Below are 22,976 nucleotides of genomic sequence, written 5' to 3'. Positions count from 1 at the left end.
TTATTTTTATTAAGAGTTAATTAACTGTACTCCAGGATGTTAAACTTATAAAAGTTCCTATACAAATTTTATCCATAGTTGAAAACATCGTTTATCAAAAGGTAATAACAAAGGTGTGAAGAAGCGCTATAAAAAATATTTCAATAATTTGATAAAACCATTTTTGTGATATTTCCATTTTATTCTGAATAATGGAATATTTTTAATTGAAGCTGCTAACGTTTACGCAAAATATTTATACCTAGTATAAAACAATAACATTTTCAAACTTGTTATTTACTGAAATATAGGTGAAACAATTTTAATAGTTTCTTCACAGTAAATGTATTTTATTTTGTAATGTAATATAACTGGTGAAATATATTTTTATTATTATTACGTTCCGTTTGTATCATTATTCGTTATTTTCACCTGCTTAAGAATGGTAATTTTCAAGATATAGTGGCGTATAATATATAAAAAACAAAGGTTGTACAATTCTATTCACGTATAGTAGCGCGGTTAAGTCGTGGTTTTGAATAGGTACACGTTTCACGTCCTGTGAAGCTATTCAGAACAAGAGAGGAGGAATTTTAAAACAATAATAGCGGAAAATGATTCGAGGTGTGAGATTTTGCACGAAAGATTTAACAAATGAATGGTATTTAAGAAGAATTATTCGCTTTAAATCTGTTTAATTCATACACGAATTATTAAATTCGGATCAGTCAATCTCCTTCAATTCCTTTTATATAAAGTTGTTTTAAGAGGGAAGATATATATATATATTTACTATTATAGTATGGACTCTTCAGTAAGGCTCACCTAACAGACCTATATCTTAGACACAATGAGAGAAGAGAGAAAGTGAGTGTTTCGTCCAAGATCTGCTAGTATATTTACTATTATATTATTCCTTTCTTATTTAATTTTTTTTTCATATGCATACCATTTGTTAAATTTATAAAATACTCTGTAAGGGAAGAAAAACGTTTCACTTTTATTGAGATATTGAATAAATATCTGAAATGTTATCACGCATTGTTAAACATTATATAAATGATAAAGAACCAAGGGATAAATTGTTACAATAACTCAACAAAACATTTCGTTATAAAATGAGTTTATTTTCTCTGTACCATATATGCTATGTACAACATGTGTATTATGGTACTGAAATATACGAAGTTTAGCCAAAGGGTGACATCTTGATACTGTGGTATAAAAAAAGAATAGAGATAAAAATAACGAGGAATTAATTAAACGCGCGTACACATCGAATTCCACGTTGGACGGATTAATTCGTTTAATCGCATGCTCGTTTCGATACTGTCTGCCTTTATACGTGTACACAAGCGTGCACGCGCCTGCACGCTACATCGCGTCCAAATGAAGGGGACGTCGTTAGAACGTGGTCAGCCTATGTGTCAGACGTGGACGCGTAAGGCGAAAGAATAGAAATAAAAAAAAAAAATATAAAGAAGGGAGAGAGAAAAAACAGAATGATAAAACGTGACAAGATACGAGTATTCTTGAAGAGCGGTATACGTTAAACGTAAAAAATAAATAAGCCATTATGATTGGTGCGCGTGTTATGTAAAAACGCTCGATCGTCGGGTAAGCTCTGTACGTGACTCGCGTAATTGCGAATCAGGATCGTTTAGTCGGCTTTTCTGATTTCTTCCAAGCGAGAGAAATAGGACAAAAGGGGCGTGAGATAAAGGAGATCGAGAGAAACGGCGGAGGGAAAAAGATAAGGGAAAGGGTGAAAAGCAGTGGAAACATGCACGCTTGTCAGGGTACAGAACAGACTCGAGCTTTTCAAGCTTACGACGGAGTAGGCGCGCACCTCAGGCTCGAGGACAAGCACCGACGTCTCTGCACACTTGTAAACACACGCGATAAAGTAGGCAAGGCTACGAATATAAGGCTCATTAAGAAGGACGAGAAGAAGGAAGCGTGGAAGTAAAGAAAAAAGGAAACAAGGGAGGGAAAAGCAAACTTCTTACGCGCGAAAGCGCCGAGTACCCCAACGTCGGAGTTTAACGCATAAGTGATATTCTCGGCGTTATCATCGAGAGAGCGATCGTCCTCGAGCCTAATATTATCGTTCCACCGCACCTCCTGCGACTTGTTCGCCCGCAGGCCGCGTTAACTTAATCTTAATTACATAATGAAATGACGATACATGTTTGCACGATTTTACTTCCATCGTATACACGTTAATAGTGGGACGATTACTTTATAAGAGACCTTATCGACGTAGAAACGATGCAGTTTCCATTGACTTGAATCGAACGCTTTATCCATCGCTTATTAGCAGATAATCAAGTGTGTTCGAACAAGTCGATGAAAAGTGCTCGAGCGTCATTCTATAAAACTACTTGAAAATGCTGTTTCTTCTACAAGATGGCGCGAGAAAATCTCAGACTCCCTCGCATCGCTGTAATATTCTCGGGGAACGATGACTCTACAGCAACGTTTACGAGAAATGCTAGGATGAAACGTTCGAAATGTTCTTTCTTTTTTATCTTTTTTTTTTTCTAAGGTTGTCAAGCGAGGAAGAACGACATTCTTCATGCACCATCTCGTATGTTTTCGTATATGCGTTAGGATGATACCTCTAAAAAATCGCGAGCGGCGAGTCACGTACACGCGTGCGCGCATACGCGTTCGCGGCTCGCAATTTTATCGTTCGTACAGTTAGGTTGTTCGAACGGTTGTATAAAAATTGGCTCTACCCTCTCACCATAAGCAAATTGGATTATACTACGTCAGCGTTAGCGAAAAATCCTTAGCATATTTCGTAAGTATAAAATGAAGTCGTTAAAGTCGCGCCGCTTATTGATACGCGTGTAGGCACCGTCGTTGGCATCTTATCATTGTATGTATACATGTGTGTATTGATATTTGTATGTATAGAATAGTCAGCATCGAAGCGGGAGGAGCGGCGTCATTTCGTGTGCATTCCCTGCAGATGCACGTTCGCACAATAGGTCCAGTTAACGTGCTCTAATGGCTAGAGTACTACGTCACACCCATATCCTATGTTTTCAATCAATGCCATTCGATTCAAAAGAGAAATTCCATTTAGCTTCGCGTTTCCATTGTGTCAACTGAGCGAAAACCTAGCAATCTCCACGGCAATTAGTACCAATAATTAAAGCGCGCGTCCTTTCAACGCGAGTTCGATATCTCCGACTGATGACTCTTTTTTTCACGTTTCACTATCGTTTTGCGCCAGCAGCGTCGCGTCACACCTCGGATTACCGCGAAAAACAAACGACGCCGTTATACGGTTTCCACCGTTATTCGTTGAAAATTACACCCGTAAAATCACGACCGTACAATTGAAAACCACCCATCTATCATATCGTGTAATAAGATATTTAACTTACGAATTATACCAATTTTGTTACTTAGGGATGAAACGAGAAACAAAAGATGGGATATCACCATTAAAACCGATCAGAAAGGGACAGAGAGAAACTCTAGATGGTTTGCAGCGTGTTTGCTGATGATAGACAGATCTCGAGCAGAGAAACGATCCCAAGTTCGGTTAACTAAAACGCAAACGTCCCATGCTAATCGAGGATTCACACTTTGCCCGTCTTTATCTTTCTCTTTTGCTCGGCCTTCCATCCTCTCCATTTGTCTTGACGAGCATATTCAAATTTTCAAGTTTCTCAATTAACCCGATCCCATCCCGAAGCCTTTGTGCCTCGTCAAAATCGATAAAGTCCCGACGGCAACGGCGGCTAACCGATTTAAATTTACCCAACGTATCGCGGGCGCCCTCACCATCCTCCGCTACCCTATATACAACCGGATTCCCTGTCATAGATCTGTTCTAACCCTCCTACCCGGTCGTAGGTTTCGGTTTTGACTCACTGTAAAATTTTGCTCGCGTAACGAAACTTCGACGCCATCCATAGTTTTAGCAAGTTCGGCCGGTAAGGCTTGTTATGTTAAACAGCAATCCAAACAGCGAAACGTAACCGATTCGAACGTACTGTCTCTGTGCCTCTGACCTGTGCATTGTGCCGACGACGTTTCCACGTTGGATCTATGTTTCGAAGTTAAGATCGACTGCGCGTTATAACTTTCCCAGGTATATTTGAACTCTGATTCGCACGGGAGCTAGGAAAATGTCGAAGTAACTTCTCTAACGTAAACGTCCGCCCACAACCGTAATAGTAGTTACTGAATTTTCGTAATCTCGAAATTCACCGCGGAAAATATCTCTAGCAATATCCCGACTAAATATTTTAACAGAAACTTTAAGCTATTTTGTTGAATCGATTAACCTAGTGCACGCCAGTTGTTTCCCAACAATAAGCTAGAACTATCTTAAAACACGATATAGAAGTTTATTCACCTCGAGAATCTTTCATCGCGATATTAATAACTTTGTTTACGCGCGTACACCGTGCGATAAACTCCGGAAAGAAACAACGAGGAACTGCTCTCTATACTTCTAGGCGCTACATCAAAGACTTATCCCGTTGATTAGACATGACTCGTAACCATCGGAGCACGTCGATAAGCTCACGTGTCGCGATGTAAATTAACCTGACCGACACGGATGGCCGAAACCTGGCTCTAAGGTTAAGTCGGAAAGGGATGGCGGTTATACGATCCCAGTATGCTGTACGTAGCTATCCTTGATGCGATCCCAACGCCGTTCGCTGTCTCGTTTCTCGACCCTTCTTGCTCCCGAATTCTCGTCTAACCCTACGAAGCTTAGCTTAACCCCGAGACGCCACAAGAGGCAATTAACCTTCCGCCAACCCCTTGACGCGCATTGCACCCCCCCTCCCTTGCAGTTCCTACTGCTGTCTCTTACTGTTTCCAGTCGTTCCGTTTCAACCACTACCCTCTGACCTTCTCTATCCCACCCTTGCTCCTGTTGATATCCCACTTGGAGCATCTGCATAATCATGCTCGATTCCCAATGCTAATTAGAGTCCGCACCGGTGCCCTATCCAACGTAGCAAGTACACGTCGACCTCCATCACCTTCGGAACCACGCCTCATCCCGCTTCGGTTTATTTCGCTTTATCCTGTCCCTGTCGTTTCACACACGACAAGAAAAAAGAACGGGGATAGAAAAAATGAAGGAAGTAAATGTCGCAAAGGAAGCAGGAAGATTATGCGCGATTATGAACGAAGGATGACGAAGCTGCAAGATAATCGATCGAGCCGGCCTCCTTTGATCGCATAATTGCTTCCAACTGCTACTGTGTAATTAGTTTCCTCCAGATTCCTCGTTCAGCTGTTGCGAGCTTCTGTTTTAATTCGATATTTAATTATAGTCGGGCTTTATCACGACGATTTTCTCTAGTGAAATTAGTTAAGTAGAAAGCTACGCGGGTTGTCAGTAACATTTTCTAATTTGCGATGATCGATGTTCGAGAGTGTATTGCGTGTATGCATTTCACGGTGTTTAATTCCTCGTGTCGTATTAATTGACGTTGTCCGTCACGCAACAGGGGAATCATAGAAAAAGGTGTTATAAACGATGCATCCTCATACAGCTAAAGAAGAAATCAGCGATCATAGAAGGCTACGTTTATTTCTGTTCCTTTGAATACTCGTTAATTGAAATTGCACCCATGATTGAATCATATTTTTTCAACTTCCTGATGAGTTATTACCATCGATGTTAGTAAAATGAGGTAAGAATCAGCTTTGTTTTTAGGATCGATCGTTTATCCTCGAGAAAAGAGAAGAAAGGTATACACGCGATAATTCTTATAAAGTAGAGAGCACGAAGTGTCGTCGACCATACGGGCAGTTCTTGTCCAGACATCCTACGATTTAAAAGAAAATTCTTCTATCTGCCCAGTGTATCGATTTGAAACCTCACCGAATACTCTAAATTTGCACAAATCCCGATTACAAAGCAACGAACTGCTGCGCCAGGAATTAACATTATCAATTAGATTCCTCCAGTACTTTCAGAGATTCTCGGCGTTACAAAATTTCTATTCGGGTCTGGATTACAGGCGTTTCTAAGAACTACACAAAAAATACTAGTTTTTAAATACTTCGAAAATCTGAAACCGAAGTATTTTGCAAAATTCTTCCTCTGAAGAATTCGAGCCTAATTTTGCATATTGGGAAGCTTAAAAAACGAAGGAATTACGCGCGTTTTGTTTGCTCGTAAAGATCTCTGAGAAGTCGTCTGGAGGTTCACGACGTCGGCAGTGGAGGAAGACGAGATTGAAGGACGGGTGCAGGAAACGAAGGCTATTCAAAAACGGCGCGCTGAATATCCGGTGTCGTACAACTTACAGAGGCTGTCGGTGCGTCCTGGAACGGAATGCATTCCGGGAACGGAAACCGAGACCGAAAGGGCTTCTTGATGCTTGAGCATCTGACGACGTCTTTGCCAGGTGAAGGTCCACGCGGCGATGATAGCGATCTGAGCAACGAGGAAGACGGTACCAGCGACGATAGCCTCACCCAAGTTAATGCACATTCCCATCGTTGACGATATGTCCTCGCTTTCCACGAATACGGTGTCTCTAGTCGCCGAACTGGCGTTCGATGTCTTGCTGTCGTGCTCGAATCCGAACTTGTCCGTGATCTGAATGGATTGTACCAAAAGAAGATCGTCGCGGCTTTGAGCGGAAGAGCCAGTGGAACGACGACGACGACGTTTGCCGAAGGATATGACGGAACGAAGCTCGCCGGTGGCTTCCTCTTGATCGCACTGCACCGGCTCGCAAGTAGGCATGCAAGGTGTCACCAATGCACGGAATTGTACCACCTCAGAGCTAGGGAATTTGAAGGCGTCGAAGTGCGAGAGGAGGATCTGAAATAAAGAAGTGATATATTCGTGATTATAATGGTAATTTAGAGGTAGAGTGCGAAAGATTAATTTAACTCTCAATTAGTATTTTTGTATGAGTCGAAAGGTATTTTACCTTAATTTGCATTCTGTACTTTACATGATATGGATTAAAATAAATATTATAGAGATTGATCAACTACAGACAAACCTAAGTGAACCTGTTACGTTAAAGTATTAAGGCAATAATCAGGTATCTTATAAAAAGATGATGAAAACTTTTATTTTATAATAAATTAATTGAATAAATGTAATTAATAGTCTGCGGATTTTTATGCATCGGTAATGAATCGAAAGTTGCAAAAATGCACGAAACGAATATAATATCCAAAGTGGAATAATCGTTATAATTTTTAATAAGTGAAACAGATTAACGTAGGTTTCATTCCTATCATTCTGTTTCTAAAAACATGAAACTGTATAAAAATCCGCAGTCAAACAATTAATTTCAAATTGTTATTCGAGAAGTTCCGTAGAATATATCCCTTTTCTTCCGCAAAATTTTCGCGGTTGTCAAAATAGATCAAGATATATGTACGCGTGAACCGTTGAAGATTTTCTGAATTGTGAAAACAATCAAGGGGGCAAAAATGCTGTACTTCCGGAGGATTTGCAAGTCACGTGAGGAATTGTTTTGTGCCGTTATTCATCATTAAGATAATACGTCAACAGCTGTGTCAAATAACTTCTTCGGACGCAACAAAGACTTTTGCGTATTCTGATGCAATTTACCATTCATAGAAATAGCCTGGATGCTGTTAAGCACTGACGACCGCGTTCATTTCTTTCTCCTCATTCTTCATTGTAAACTTAAATTGTTTCTTCACTGAATACAACACAATGTTTCGTAATTTTCATGGTTTTCATCTAGTACAATAGACGAATTACGATGTCATCAAACATCGATTTTACAACACGACTCACGTATTGTGGAGCTTCGAAATATTATCTTTATAACGTAACGAATGTTAAACTGTAATCAGCAAGTCTACAATTAATACAGTCCTTATCTTGGTTTGTAATTAATATCTAATTAGTAGGTTTCTGATCACTTTTTGATACATAAAATTTCCAAACACAAGGATACCCCAATTCTTTAATGCGTGGTATATACTACAATAAAATAGTATTTTGAAGAATGTAGTAATTAGATTGGAAAAACGTCTGTGAAAGATGAGTATTTACGACATTGTGTACCTTACGGGCTTCAGTAAGGACATAACGGGGTTGTAACAATTTTACATAATTTCACTCAGGATGATGTGTGAAATGATAATCTCGAAAATTAAAAGAGGATAATTAAGTCTAAAAAAATGAACTTCGCTTAAAAGAAATCATTGCAATGAATAAATTTATTAAAAACGAAGGATTTTAGAAACTACTTAATGAAATGAAAAATATTTGAAAAATCTGCGGAACATTTCCTCGAACACTCCGTTTATGGTCTTTGAACTTATTCAATTTCCATACGCTTGTACTTTCTCGATCGATATTCAATCAAGTTTCTTCGAATGAAAGGTAAAACCATTTATCTCCGGCGTAACTCGTACGTAAGGTGCTTCTGGACAAAGTATTTCAATATCCCGTCAATTACGAGGCGTCCACTGAAATTACGTTCGCCCTTGTTCGCGTGCTGATAAAAAAATCAGAAAGCGTTGTAGAACACAGGTATCGTGTAACACGTACAGGCGTTCCTCGTCGCACGCAATGTGCGTCATAGAAGATCGTGGCAAACTGGTTTTCGCACCTTATACCAGCCGCGTCCCAATTTTTTTCTTCTTTAAGATCTAGAGTCGTATAACGACAATTACAGAATTATGCGATGGAAAACAATTTAGTTACCCCGATTTTGTGTTGTTAGAAAATTTCCAGTCCCCAGAGATTGAAACTATTTCAATATAAATAACACCTGTACCTAGGATCGTTTGAATTTTTCTTTTCCCTTTAGCTATGTCTTTAGACGTTTTATACTCGTTGGTAGTGTCAAACTGCTTCGATAATGTTAGCCTGTCGACGATAAGTATTCATTACTTACGTCTCCCTTTTCTACGTACTTTATTTAACATGCCATTAATATTTATTACCCTTCGTTGTAAGGATTAATAATATATTATTAGGTTGTCCGAAAAGTTTCCTTCGTTTTATAAGAAAATAATAGACCCACGATGTTTTTTACTTTATATCAGTTTATTGAATTATGCACGAACATAAATAATAGAAATAGAATGAAATGGATCATACCTAATTCAATAAAATAATATAAAACAGAAATTGTTGTTCATCTATTATCATCTTATAAAACGAAAGTAACTTTTCGGACAACCTAATATATACTAGTCACACAGAAATATGTAATAAAGGACGAAAACTAAAGAACGAATCGACAAGTTACAAGTTTCATTCGCGTGATCAGCAATGTTGTTACTATAGTTCAAAGTAACTTGCAACTTGTGACTTGTAAAGTTTCACTAGTAATATTACTTCAATTATTCAAGAAGGTTCGGGCAGATCGTTTATTAATAACTCAAATAAAAAAACTACTTATTCCAATTAAAAATAATAAGCGATACAAAGCATGCTATTTGAAACCAATCTCTTTCGTACTCGCTTTATAATTACAGAAACTTCCTATCTCCTCCTTTATTCCATAAAATTCTTAAGTAACTCAACAAAACACTGCAGTCTCGCGTATCATTATTCGCTCCCTATCATTGCTAAACGTTTAACCTGTGGCGCTATAGGAAATCAATTCGTTTCATCGGTTGTTTCGTTCACTTTTACTGATTCCTCATCGAACTGGGAATCGCGTTCCACGATTCACGATCGGTTTTAGTTATAAAGCGCTTAGCGCCACGCGCGTGTGCTCCTTTGAAACTGGTTTCTGCGGCGCATTACCAAGTTCACCGTATTTACACACCGAGCACGTACATTATCGGGGTAGAGGGTTCCGGGAGGGGTAAGAAGTAAGACATTAAAATATGCTTCATTCCACGTACAGCTTCATTTAGCTGTTTCTTTGGCGAACGCGTCTCGCGGAACGAGCGGAACTTTATTAACTCCATGTCAGCCGACGCTGAGAGCCCGGCGGAAAGCCTTAGAGAACGAAGGTCAGTAAAACGCGAGGAAAGAAGTGCACGGTGTATCCGCGGCATCTGGTACGGGCTGTTTCTACGTTCCTTACCAACCGGAATACACGGCAACCGTCGACGAACGTGACATCGACGACGACTGCGTTTAGTAGCAAACTCGAGAGTGATGACAGTACTCCCGTAAAACGTAGTAGACGGAGCTGTCATAAATGTACCACGCCGTGGATCACTTCGCGTCGGTGAGGTACAGGTTCGTCCTCGCTTCCGCTTGATCCTTCATCCTATTAGTTTGAGACAGTATGCTAAAATGGATCGCTACGTGTAGTTTTATTCGCGAATGTAATTTGGGAAAGTGGATTTTTACTCTTGTGTTAGAATTACTGTTTTGTCACTTTTTATTTGGTAACGATGTTTTTGAAGTAATACTTTTTGGCTTGTCTAAGGATAAATTTGAAAATCGGTTAACTATTTAGAGATTAGCAAAATTTAGGATGCGTAGATGAAAAAATGATAATGAATTACCGTCCAGGCTAAATAGCAGTGAAGTTTTTGTCTGAGTCTAATTATAGTTTCGTTATATGTTCTGCTTTATATTTTGATATATTATTAAAATAATTAACTTTTTTTCCTCATTTAAGTATGAATTTAGGAAATGCATAATGTACTTTATTATTATCTTCTTGCCTATGTATTTAAAAAATTTGCGAAATAGTAGATGTCTAGATTAAACAATTATTGTGAGATATTCTCCCAGATTAAATAATTGATTTAACACATTTAACAAAACAAGGAAATATTACGAATATGTTAAGAATTATCTTAACAACACTTAAAAACTTAAAATTTAAATGTACATATCTCTGTATAATCTTGCTTCTTATCCTTTTTTTAACATAAATAGAAAACTAACTTGTTGAAATATTCTACGTAGAGGTACCATTTACATAAACAATGAAAAACGAGAAAACAGGAAAAATACGATGGAAAAGAGGTGTATATTTTATCCGGAAGACAACTCAGAGAGTTTTGAATCATATTAATGGAAGTACTGTTGCATCCAACTTATTTAATTCCTATTTAAATTTGCATATTACTTTTTACGATCGGAAACAAATAGTAATCTAACTGGAAAAATTAACCAAAATTTGAAGACGTTTGCTTTTAATTCGTAAACGTACACTCAAAGTAGGACTCATATGTCATGAAATACCTTGTATATTGTACGCTTATACCAGTGTCTACACAGAGGAGCGAGTGTGGCGGCTGAGAAATGTTTCCAATTTCATTCAAACCGGTTGTGAAATGGAAGAGCCCCGGTACCGTGGCTTGGCTACGTGACAGACATACCGGAAAACCCGACTTTTGGCAAATTCCTAGTTAGACGAGACGAATCCTTTTGCCAGGCCTTTCAGGTCCAACCGAGTGTTTCTTCCATGTTTCGTATTTCTTGCCATTTCAAGGTTAATCAAATTACTGAAGGCTACAAATAAAGGAAGCGAATCATCGATGGGTAATCTCATCGGGTAAACGAATTAAACCCTCTGATGATATTCATGGAGTTTTTTCAATTATCGTATTACGAATATATGTGTGTATTGTATTATTTACTATATATACAAGATGTTCCAGGCAAGTAAATGAAACGACAGTTCAAAGCAATTAAAGATAAAATTAAATGAGGAAAATGTAAGTACCAGACTACTGCTTTATGTTTTCTTTCTTAAGTTTCACAAAATTAAGCTGTAAATATGTTTTCAACTAAGAATTTTCAGAGCTAAGTGACTTAATACCTTTGTATAGAGAATAAATACAAAACATTAACATTTTTTTAATATTTCCAGTCTTAATTTTTCATGCGCCATTCGAAATCATATGATTTTGCCTAATAAAATGTTTGTCTATGTTCTGTTGATCTAAAGCTATGACTTTGCTCAGTTATGTAAAATACCCTATATATTAATAATTTGGCAGGAAATGTTCTTTTTTAAATGATGATTTAAATTTTAGAAATAATGAAAGATTTGTTGTTTAATATATTTTTCTCAAGCTTTTATCTCATTTGAAATAAAGTAGAAGATATTAAACACAATCCTTTTTTAATATCCGACTTTCTTTCAGTCTTTTTGTAATAAGCATTTATAATTAACAAGATTGCGACTGTTCTTCCGTGCTGCAACATTTCACGTCATAGAAGGCCGTAAAAGAGGGTGGAGGTATCAGGGGAAGGATTATTTTCATAAGAGAATCGTCTTTTTGTCCTTTTCTTCTTTTTCTTTTGTTTCAACTCAGTGTGTTTATTTGGGTGAAAAGTTGTTCTGCTATCTGGTTAGTGAGAAGTTCACCGGCGGCAATTGTGGTTTCCAAAAGGGGTTTCATGCACGAAAATATTTGAGCATTTATCATAGAAAACCTTTATGAATATATTTTGAAATTTCATTGATATTGTAGCGCATAGACTGTGGATTTTTATACAAATACATGGGCACAATTAAAGGAATGAAACTTGAATAGAAATTTATTTTACTTTCTAAATATGTGTTTGAAAGAGTTTGGTTCAAAAATGTTATAGTTTTGCATATTACTTATCCCGTATACACTATATGAATATTTCTACATATTCAAATTTTTCATAAACGCATAAAAATCCGCGATCCAAGTAAGAAATACGACTATTATAATTATATCGATACAATCCGAAAGATATAAATATAGAAATTAGAAGCCAACTGTGAATATACTATAGAATTATAGCACACATTTACTGTAAATATACGCTTGATAAAAAATTATTGTACACTGTGAATACTGATTTTAGATATAAAATTGATGCGTGAAGGTAATTTCATTAAATTTTCAGCTTAATCATATAATGAATAATTGACTGTTCAAATACTTTTGTGGAATGTCCTTTTCCTTTATATTATTCATTCTTTCTACATACTTTATTATTTCTCACCGAATAATTCATTCACTTATTTTACTTTAACGTACACGCTTCTAACGATCCTTATAATTGTTAGTCTCGACGTTCGTCTCTCACTGATCCTAAAGTTCCAATTCTATCTCTTCCACGGCTTTAATCAACCATTCTATGCGTTAATGATCCCTCTTTCCTTCGTTCAATTCTGTGCCCGTAAAAAGCAACGGAAATTATTAACGAGTAACGTTACGTCGTTGAATGGATAAAGCGAAAAAAAAATCGGACTCACTCGTAGTCTGGGAAAACCTAGTTCCATGGTTAACATGATAAGTATACGACTCTTTGTTCGAGCAGTACAATGAAAATCAGCCACTTAACGCATTCTTAAGCAACGGTCCTTTAGAAAAAACTACATCCGTCATTTTTTCACCAAGAATTCTTTTAAATTGTTTCAGCGGTTGTTTACTCGAGAAAGAGATTATTTATTACTATAAATGTGAAGACAAATTTTTGATATTTTCCATTAAGGGGATAATTTTAGAATTTATTGCGATTGGCACTTAGATTTTCAAACTCTAATTTTTGTTATGTATCTAAAAATTGACGAAGCGCTTCTAGCTAAATTACTATTTATTACGATAGAAATGTAATTAATAGCTATGTGCGCAGCGCGTTAGAAACTCTTGTTCCAATTATTGGACTGCACAGGGCACTCTGATCGTAAATATTTCCCTCGTATCGTAAATATTTCCTATCTATAGATGCACCCATCATGGTTCAAGGCATGATAAAACCTAAATGGTTATATCTTAATACACGAGTGTTTCAAGTTTCTACCTCAACATAAATACTTATGCAAATTATAAACATTCTGCTCAAGAATAAATTCGCCACTATCTCTACAAACGGCAATCTATTTTCACCGTACCACTTTCATTATAGTCATCTACGTCCACATTATGTTTAGCTATCCATCGAAGCTTAGTAGCTTGGACGTTACATATTTTCCCTCTCAACGAGCGTTATAAGCTGACAAAGTCTTCGAGCCGTTTCTTGCAACACTCTATGTACTCGGAAGACTATCACAAGTGTCCATGTAGCGCTGTCTAGCTATTCGCAGGGCTTCTTCTAGTCAGATTCTTGTTCCACGAATTGTAATTTCCTGTGTACGAGGGGGCACGTACAAGCAGCTATTCGTAGATCCAGGCCTCGTTACTTGGACAAGTCTCGGGAGGAAATGAGGTTAGCTCGCGTGATCTGTGGAATCGGCGCGGGACGAGATCGTGGTACGAATGGAACGGATCTCTTTCTCTCTTTCTCTTTCTCAGCCAGAGGAGGGGTGTCAAGGGTGTACACGACTCGGTGATATATCTCGATGTGCCGCATCTTTCCTGAATTAGCGGATATAAATTTGCTCTTTCTTTCAAGCCGGGACTGTTATTACTTTCTAATAAAGCGATATTGCTCCGTGGCGCGCCCGCACCCGCGCGAGCAAATGATGTGGAACGAAGAGTTAACGAGGCGGTATGCCCCTTGTTCTCCCCTCTCCCCCTCTTGCCCCCTATCCTTGCATTCTTCTTTCTACCTGCGACTATATCGTAACGATCCGTTTGTTTTACTCGTCGACAGCCGAAGCATCAATCGCGTACAAGATCTCGTAGGACGTTCAACCTTCAAACTGGTGAACGTGTTCTTCGAAATCGATGAAGTGAGATTTACTGTGAACCATTAGCCATTGCTTTGATAATACGAAACAATTGGTAATAAAACTCAGTGGTTATCCTGAAGGAGAATTTTGAACTTTTATCTTTGAGACGTTCGGGAAGAGATCAGATGTTTTGCTGTTCGTATGATACGATAATGAAAAATTAGCAAAATATTACTATCTTTTACCCTTGAATCCATGACTTTTCTAAATATGATAAAATACTTTGAAACTGTTAATTTATGTATCACGAGACTATAGAAAGATAATTTAATAAGATCTATTTGATTTTCATATATTAAAATCGTATTATAAAGATAATAGATATTTTTAATAAAACAATTATCCTAGAAATAATCAGAGAACAAAATTTCAGATTATTAACAGTTTCTTCGCGTACAAAGAAAAGTTCTCTATTAGTTTACTTTAATAATATGAATACTTTCGAACATACTTCAGTATATAAATATTATATGCCTGCTAAATCATGAAGTATATAGCAAAATATCGGAATACCATATATTTGAGGTTAAACTATATAGGTACTTCGTTTCTCTTCGTTCGCTATTCCACTGTATAAAATCTCTCTGTGTTATCTTTCCTGTTTAAATAAACATTATCACGTTTATCCGGCAGCGCGATTCATCATCCACATCTACCTTAAAGATCGATAGACAGCTTCGCCAAGATAATTGAACACTTTGATAAAAATTTCGGTTACATAACGTTAGCAAGCGTGGAACACTGTTAATTTATCGGAGGCGATCGGTAGATTCGCGCGAGTTGATGAGGAACTCGGAGCGATTGGAAAAAATGGCGAAGGTTCAAGAGCTTATCGGACCGGATGGATCTCGTACGCGCGAACTTCACTTAAGGAGCATAATTATATCGTGGTTAGAAAACTTGAAATCATTCGTGACTATGACGGCTACCTCTTAAATCATACGACGTGTGAAGTTTCTTATCTTACGCGACGATCGGATGCCGATAAAATTTGCAAGAATTAATGATGCTCGGGCTCGCGAGCACCGACCGTCTTCCACGTACTAATGCAAGAGTCCCGGAGCTAATTTTGTGCTTCCTTATGCGGCACACACGGAAGGAACGATCATTATTGGACGAATAATCTTTCACGTCGTTAAGATAGTCGTATGTCATTATTCGTCGATGCGGCTTTAATTTTTAACGAATAGCCTGGCTATTCATACAGCGAAAAGTTAACGAGCTGAAATCGCAGACCGATTTTGAGGTTCCTTCTTTGTTAAACCTTATCTTTTATATTATATTATATCGTATATTTGGTACTTCGCGAACAAATTATATGGTGAAACAAGAATTACACTAACCAAAACTATAGGTAAATTCTCTAAAAGAAAGTCTTAAAGAAGGACTTTATATATTATACTTAAAATTTATTTTAGGTATAGTCTAAAATAATAGATTTGTCTAGATGCCCGAACCATCTAATTTACTCTGTGTTCTCAATCTATCTAAATCACCCAATATTTCTAATTTTCTAAGGTAGATTTGCTATATGTTACATTCAATTTATCCAATATGGTTAGCGGCCAGCTGTAACATTCCCTAGGTATCTAGCTCTGTCGAACAGATTGTATCCTTCCTTCGTCAACACGATCGCGGGGCTAATTTTACGCTTTCTCATGAGGAAGGAATGATCATTACTGGAGAGAACGATCTCTCACATCATGTTAAGACAGTTATGCGCCATCATTCTTGATGATTAAGGCGAATCATCTTTCTGGTGTTTTATTTTCCAGAAGCTTTTCATCTGACGTCCAATATAAAATCATAACAAGCGGTCGATGAGTATAATTGAAATTTGCAATTTGCTGAAGGATTCATTACGTTATACCTTACATTTTCAAGATCATATAAATTCTGCATGTAATTGATTACTATAATTAATTTCGAGTGTCGTACCTCGTACGCACGTTTATTCTACTTAACGTTCTATTTCATTAAACCGAATTTAATAACAGAATCTTTCGATGATTAATGCATTTCGCTAGAGAAATAGGGGAATAAACGAGGCGAACGATAAATAATACTTAAGCGAGAGGGTTGATACGTACAGCGGTGAAAATTTTTAGATTATGCAAATTAGTTTCTACGATGCGTGATCCGTGATGTGGGTAAATGGGCAAATTCTATGGCGATTCACCGTGGTAGTAATGCAATTACAAAATTAATTTATTCTTTGTAGTTCGCTGACACTTCGAGAGATTTTGCACTCCACGCGTGGAATTACGTCTCGCCGATGATTCAGCGATGTTTTGACACTATAACATGCACGCTCGAATGTCTGAATCGTTGTTACATCGATAATGTCATCCATTTGGTTATTGGGCGTGGTACGATCATTGATCAACGTCTTGATACCTACATCGATGCATATCCAATATTTCCCCTTTCCCCCACCTACTTTATTTATACCTTAACATCTTGTAAATATGTTGAGAAATTTAACAAAACGTCGAACGGAGATTTATCTTCAGCGAACGTTTAATAATTCTTGAATACGAGAGAATCTCCGTTAACTCCCGTTAATTTTTAAAAAAATTTCGGCGATTTGCGTAGGAAGATAAATTTTGCAATTTTATCATTCAAAATTGCAACTGTTCATAGAATTTTTTTAAACAAAGATATGTTAGTGGAAGGACTTTTTCTTATATGAAAGTAAAATATTATCAACGTTAATATAACGATATGAAGGGAAAAAATGGAAAATATGCAGTTTACGATCCTGATTTTCATAACGTTCGTTCTTTATTTCTCCCTTCTTTAGAAGCAGAAATCAAAATGGAAATATCTCTGGGGTATATGGTAAGTGATATTGCATTAACTCGTAAGTGAAATACATGGGTCCAGGTAACCCAAGGGAGTTTTATTTACGTTGTCACTACCTTGCTATCTGTTTTACACGTTCTGTCTCCACGAAACAATAAAATCTTCCTTCCACATCGTTATATTGGGCAGTCCTATACTATAATTATAATGATCTTCACGTTATCTTCGTAATAGAGAAAAATTTTGAATTATTTCCAAATTAAGATACGAATATTCATCACTAGTTCAATCAGAGGAAAAACTTGAGATGCTCGAAGAATTTCTTTCTTTGAAAGAATCAAGAATGAGAATTATATTAGAAAATTATTGTATTCGTACTATCACAATTATTTTATTACTAGACAGAATATTTATGTAAATTCATATTTTTACGAATATAATTAAAAAACGGAATGTACATGGGAAATTATATTATTATTACGCTCATAAATGTATAAAAATTCACAGTCTATTTATTACCAAATAATTTTTACTTCGATGTAACGTATTTCATTCATCAGAAGCTGTCTGCATAACCAAGTATTCTTGCCAATTTGCAGGCACAATTGCGTTTATAACATGCCCATGTATCATGTTCTACGTCAACCGTGACGAAGAGCTGTTTGCTTTCCAAATTTTCAGACGACAGCTAGCATTACACGGTGAAAATAATAACGAGCCCCCGAAGCTGTTATCAACGCATCATGCAGCGCTATAGCTAAGACAGCGCGGCGGTGCATCCATAGCACGACTTGTTATGGCGCGAGCAAATTGCTTCCCGTCGTAAAATCCGTTTGAGTGATTGATTAGCATGCAGTCGGACTGACTGGTTGACTCGCAATTTCTTCCAACCCTCCCCTTTTCCTTCCTCTAACCCTTATAGAATGTACCTATGAACGCGAAACAACGTAACACAAGTTCCTATAACGCTCGTTGGCCAAGTATCGACATTATCGATACCAAGCATCTCTATTAGTTGCCTCGTTGACTGACTTGCTATGTTCGTCACATTAGAATCGGTCTTTATCCCCGTTTTTATCATTAACTCCGAGAAGCGCGTGTAGGAGGAATTACAAACATCTTGAAACCGACGCGAGTAATAACAGTTCTTGTTGTGACAGCTGATGTCTTCTAGTCTTGTCTAACATATACTTCCTTGATTACGTATCGTTCGTAGTCTTTAGTAGTTTCATTAATGACGTCGTATAGAGTGATTTATGATCGTGTTACGTGACGACAATGTTTTTGAAAGAAGTTATTTAGAGGATTTTTAGGACAGTGGATTCCTCGAAACGCTTAGGTTTGATCGAGACGTTAACGTGATCGTGCGATAGCCAAACAAATTCAGCTGTTGCACAGAATATGTCAGAACTTGTAATTTGCGAACTTTATGTCTTTTGACTTAGTAGTTCGGACGTTAATTGAAACGAAATTTTAATTAATGCCCTTTAAATAGATCTGTCGATTAAATCCCTCGATTTGAACTATTATCGTGTGAATGACAAGTACTAGTAGATAGGGGAGAAAATGTCTTGACCTCATATTACAAGAACTCTATTATACGAAGTGAATTGCGTGTCCTTCGTCATGTTCAGATAGATGGAGCTCCACTTGTATTGGCATTCGCTCTATAATAAACTCTTATTGCTCCATAAACAGCTCTATGAATACGTTCGAAGCACCCAATTTTCTTTTTGCGGAGTAAAAGCTTGATCGAAACCATTAAAGAGTGTCGAGGGTAACGAGACACGTGTTCCTTAAAAAAGAGAAAAAAAAAGAAAGAAAAAAGAAACTAATTCCGTACGTAACCGTTTACGATCTCGTTAAAAAGTCTCTACCGAGAAGTTGGCGTGCTTATGGTGGCGCCGTTGTGGTTCACATCGCGCTACAGCTAACGATAAATGATAACCATTAGCCTGGAACTTACCTTGCCGGTGGTAGCGGACTTGTAGAGCGGACCCATGATGACGTGATCGGTGGGGCAGCCATCCGAGTCAATTAAGACTATCTCGCTGGAGTCCACGCCGTCCATAGCCACTAGCTCGCGTACAAAGATCTCGTACGGGCTGTTAGGGTCGAGGATCTCGAACTTCAGTGCCAACGGATCACCGACTTCGGCTGATGGGATGGCTTCGTTTCCACTACGATCGGTGATCTTCATGGCGACGTTCGGCGAGTCGACGATCACTTCCTCGGACAACGCGGGCGTTATATCACCGTGTACACCGAGATCGACTTCGTTCGATACTGTTTTATTGGTCAGGTCGTATTGACAGGTGACAGCCAAACCAAGATCGGAGCTGGTAACAATGGTGTCGTGGTGTTGGATCACCACGTCGTTTAAGTATCTGCCCAAACCCTGTTGTCTGATGTTGCACTCCAAATCGTCGTAAGCCATTCGTAACTCGAATTCCAAGGCGCCCTTTACGTCTTGTACGCACGAATTTGGCGAACCCTTCACGTACACCTTGCCGTAGAACAATTTGCTCGTTTGGATTCTTGTCACCATGTCGCCGGCACGGCAATCGATCGTCACGTTGTAACAAGAGCTTAATTCGTAGGTTGAGCCCTCAGGCACGTCAAGATAAGGTTCCTGAAATTAAGCATGAATTTTCCGTTGTTATCATTATATCATGAACTCTTTAGTTCTGTGTTGTTTGTTTGTAATTTAATCCATTATTTCTTCGTGATGCTTTAATGTATCACTACTGAAATGTTCGAACCACCTGAGATTGTATTTATCACTAAATGTTAAACGCTAACCTGACGTATCATAACTTCTTATGTGGTATAGCAGATGTGTAATTTTGTAATTTTGTATCGACTATAATGGTAGAATATTTAAATTATTCGAATACGAGATTAACGTGTACTGAGTGATTACATGGTCAAAAACATTTTTCTATCTTATATCAAAAATGATGGTGGTTTGTGATATACGTTCCACGAAATTCCAAATTATCTCATAACTGTAGTAGTATATGTATGTCATTTTGTAATGCTAATTTGCCAATTCTTCTCGATAATACGATAATCTGTGTCCATGGGGTAATAACAATTTGCATATTTCCACTAGAATAGCTAACCAGTGTTATAATTGCCTGCTATTTACAGAACTTAAACTGTCACAAATGTGTTCTTGTTTATCGTTTTATCCCCTAACAAATTGCTAAATGCATCAAGCCAGGTTTTGCTCGTTCATTACCAAAATTATAGCATCAACTCTGAGATACTACCTCTTTATACAATTACCCTAACGTATTATTTAAGACATATAATGATATAGGAAACGAGTTTCAAATTGCCACGTTTAAATGTTTATGCTCTTTTTAACGACACGAATAAGGGACCGAAGGTTGTGAGAGTACGTCATCCAAAATACCACTGGTCGTTCCAATATTTTATCCATGGTGACATATCACGCAATATTATATTATCGATATATCCTTCTAAATGACAAAATGGATGACTTTTTTTCTTTCCTACGGTTTAAAGGACTTCTCGTATATCAAATCGAGAAGAAATAAAGATGCGATAAGAACCATGACGCGATTTACGATACGTATTATAAAAAAAAAAGAAAAAAAAAAAGGAAGAAGTACTAGTGATTCAGTTCGACATAGTAGAACGCTAGTGGAAATAGAGCGAGCCGATTCTTCAACAGGTTGGCGAGAAGAAAAGTCTTTGTCTTGACTTTCTCAGGACCACGAGATACCCGTTCTTTCATATGCGCAAACTGAAGAGCCACCCACAGGCTCGATAGGGTAAGCATCTGCGATGGAAACTCGATTTTCCATGAATGCGCTCTCGGCGAATTGTTCGACCTGGTTTGCACGTGTGCAATGTAATCACGTTTACAGAAAATCCCTACCGGACCTTTCAAGAGTACGTGGTGCACGGTAGAACTGGTGAAATGTGTGGTCTACGATTTCCAAGCGAATTCTATGCCCGGAATTGACGTTGAATTGTTTTACTTCGTCGTGCCAAATGAATTAAAGTAAGTTCACGTAACGAGAAATCTCACATTGTCGAACAGCGTCCCACGGCATTTCGCAGGAACGCCGCGAAATAGCATTTTATTAAACATGAACCAAACGAACAAACGACCAGTTGTTCCGCGAGAATTAAACGTGACGTGGCGTCATAGTCCTCGATTTATTTTTTCTTCTTATGAACGACTAATAGAAAAATTCTGTTGTAAATTTTGGTTGAATAAAAAATAGCAATTCTGTTCCAATTTTGAGAATATTAACTTTAAAATTAAAATGTAGTTTGATGCAGATTGTTATTTTTTTTAAGTTTAATTTAGTATCTTTATTCTAAATGAAACAAATTTCGTTCTGGGAGAAAAATTTAATACTTCGTCGATGTACTAAATTTTATTATCGTTAGATATGTTTCAAGTAGGATTTATTTTAAGCTTCAGTTGTCTCTATATTATTCGCTTAATTTTTGTCCTATCTTTTTAAATACTTAATGATTATGGTTACGATCAATCAGACTTTCAATATTACTATTAATATGGCGAGTTGTTGCGGTGTTAATTAATTAAGCCTTTGCTGAAGCTTTTGTTCGTCCGGTGCAATACAGGATACAGAGACAGTGACAAATGCGATTTGCAGAAATCCAAGTGGAAGTTGTTTGAAAATAATTTGTCAAGGAAATAATAATTTGGCATAATATTTTACCTGAATATCCGAAAGAGTAGCTCTGGAGTGATGGCTAAGACGGCACACCATATCACCAGTGTCGCCATAGTCGTAAGAATGGCAACGGAATGGCGAGTTCAAGCAAAGTTCTCGGCATTCTTCTGCACTGCCAACATCTTGATATACGGAATCCACAGTTTTCAAGATACGCCCAGACAGCTTCTTGAATTCACAAAGTTTCACCGGTTCGTCCACACAGTGGTTTTCTAGATAATCAAAATCTTTAGCAGATTGGAAAGCGCTTGATCCTGCAACGGTTAGCCGGTCCATATCTGAAAGTTCACACTGTTTCGTTGAGTTTGCGTAGTTGGCAGATCTGAAACAAAAAGAAAAAACATTTTTTTTACCACTTCTTGGACTATGTTGAATATATTGAATAAAAAGAAGAAGTATGCTCACTTAAAATTTTGATCTTTATCTTCTAAATCCGTATACAAATGCACCAATAATTTCATTAGTCCAGAAATGACATTTCAAACCATATGCAATGACTATGTTTCACACTAAAACCCAGTATTCCATCGAACTGTCAAACGAATTGACCTGTTGCACAACATCTGACAAAATGACCAGAATCCTTCTATGTCTATTAAGCTACTGCGACTATTAATACATGAAACCGCCGGAGTAAGTAACAGAGAAAGCAAACCTCTGGATTCCGATGAAACAGTGTGTAACTATATTAAGTTTCAATGACGCAAAGCGGAATCACAGAGTCCATAGGGGAAATTGTAATAGAAGCTAACTAATGAATTTCCACAAAACTGCGAGCTTTACGTTCCCAAATATTGCGACAGCACAAATTGAACGAATCACTGTAGCTTCTCGCAAATTTGTCATTAAAACGAACTACAATGCCTATATGAACGCA

General features: G+C 37.5%; 2 protein-coding genes across 2 annotated transcripts in view; one reads left to right on the top strand and one right to left on the bottom strand.

Annotated features, from left to right (window-relative positions):
• Positions 1-22,976, top strand: part of LOC126865696 (autophagy-related protein 16-1) — a 601,739-nt gene that overhangs the window by 272,318 nt on the left and 306,445 nt on the right. The window lies entirely within an intron of this gene.
• Positions 286-22,976, bottom strand: part of LOC126865694 (uncharacterized) — a 182,588-nt gene continuing 159,897 nt past the window's right edge. The window contains exons 4-6 of the mRNA XM_050618509.1: positions 22,085-22,421; positions 19,324-19,989; positions 286-6,799 (exon numbers count right to left, since the gene is read on the bottom strand). Of these exons, the coding sequence (XP_050474466.1) occupies positions 6,236-6,799; positions 19,324-19,989; positions 22,085-22,421 (1,567 nt within the window). The 3' untranslated portion in view covers positions 286-6,235. The remainder of the gene's footprint in view (positions 6,800-19,323; positions 19,990-22,084; positions 22,422-22,976) is intronic.

This window comes from Bombus huntii, chromosome 5 (assembly GCF_024542735.1).
Source record: "Bombus huntii isolate Logan2020A chromosome 5, iyBomHunt1.1, whole genome shotgun sequence".
Classification (NCBI taxonomy): domain Eukaryota; kingdom Metazoa; phylum Arthropoda; class Insecta; order Hymenoptera; family Apidae; genus Bombus; species Bombus huntii.
The sequence above is the reverse complement of the archived record's forward strand: the minus strand, read 5'-3'. Positions and strand labels throughout refer to the sequence as shown.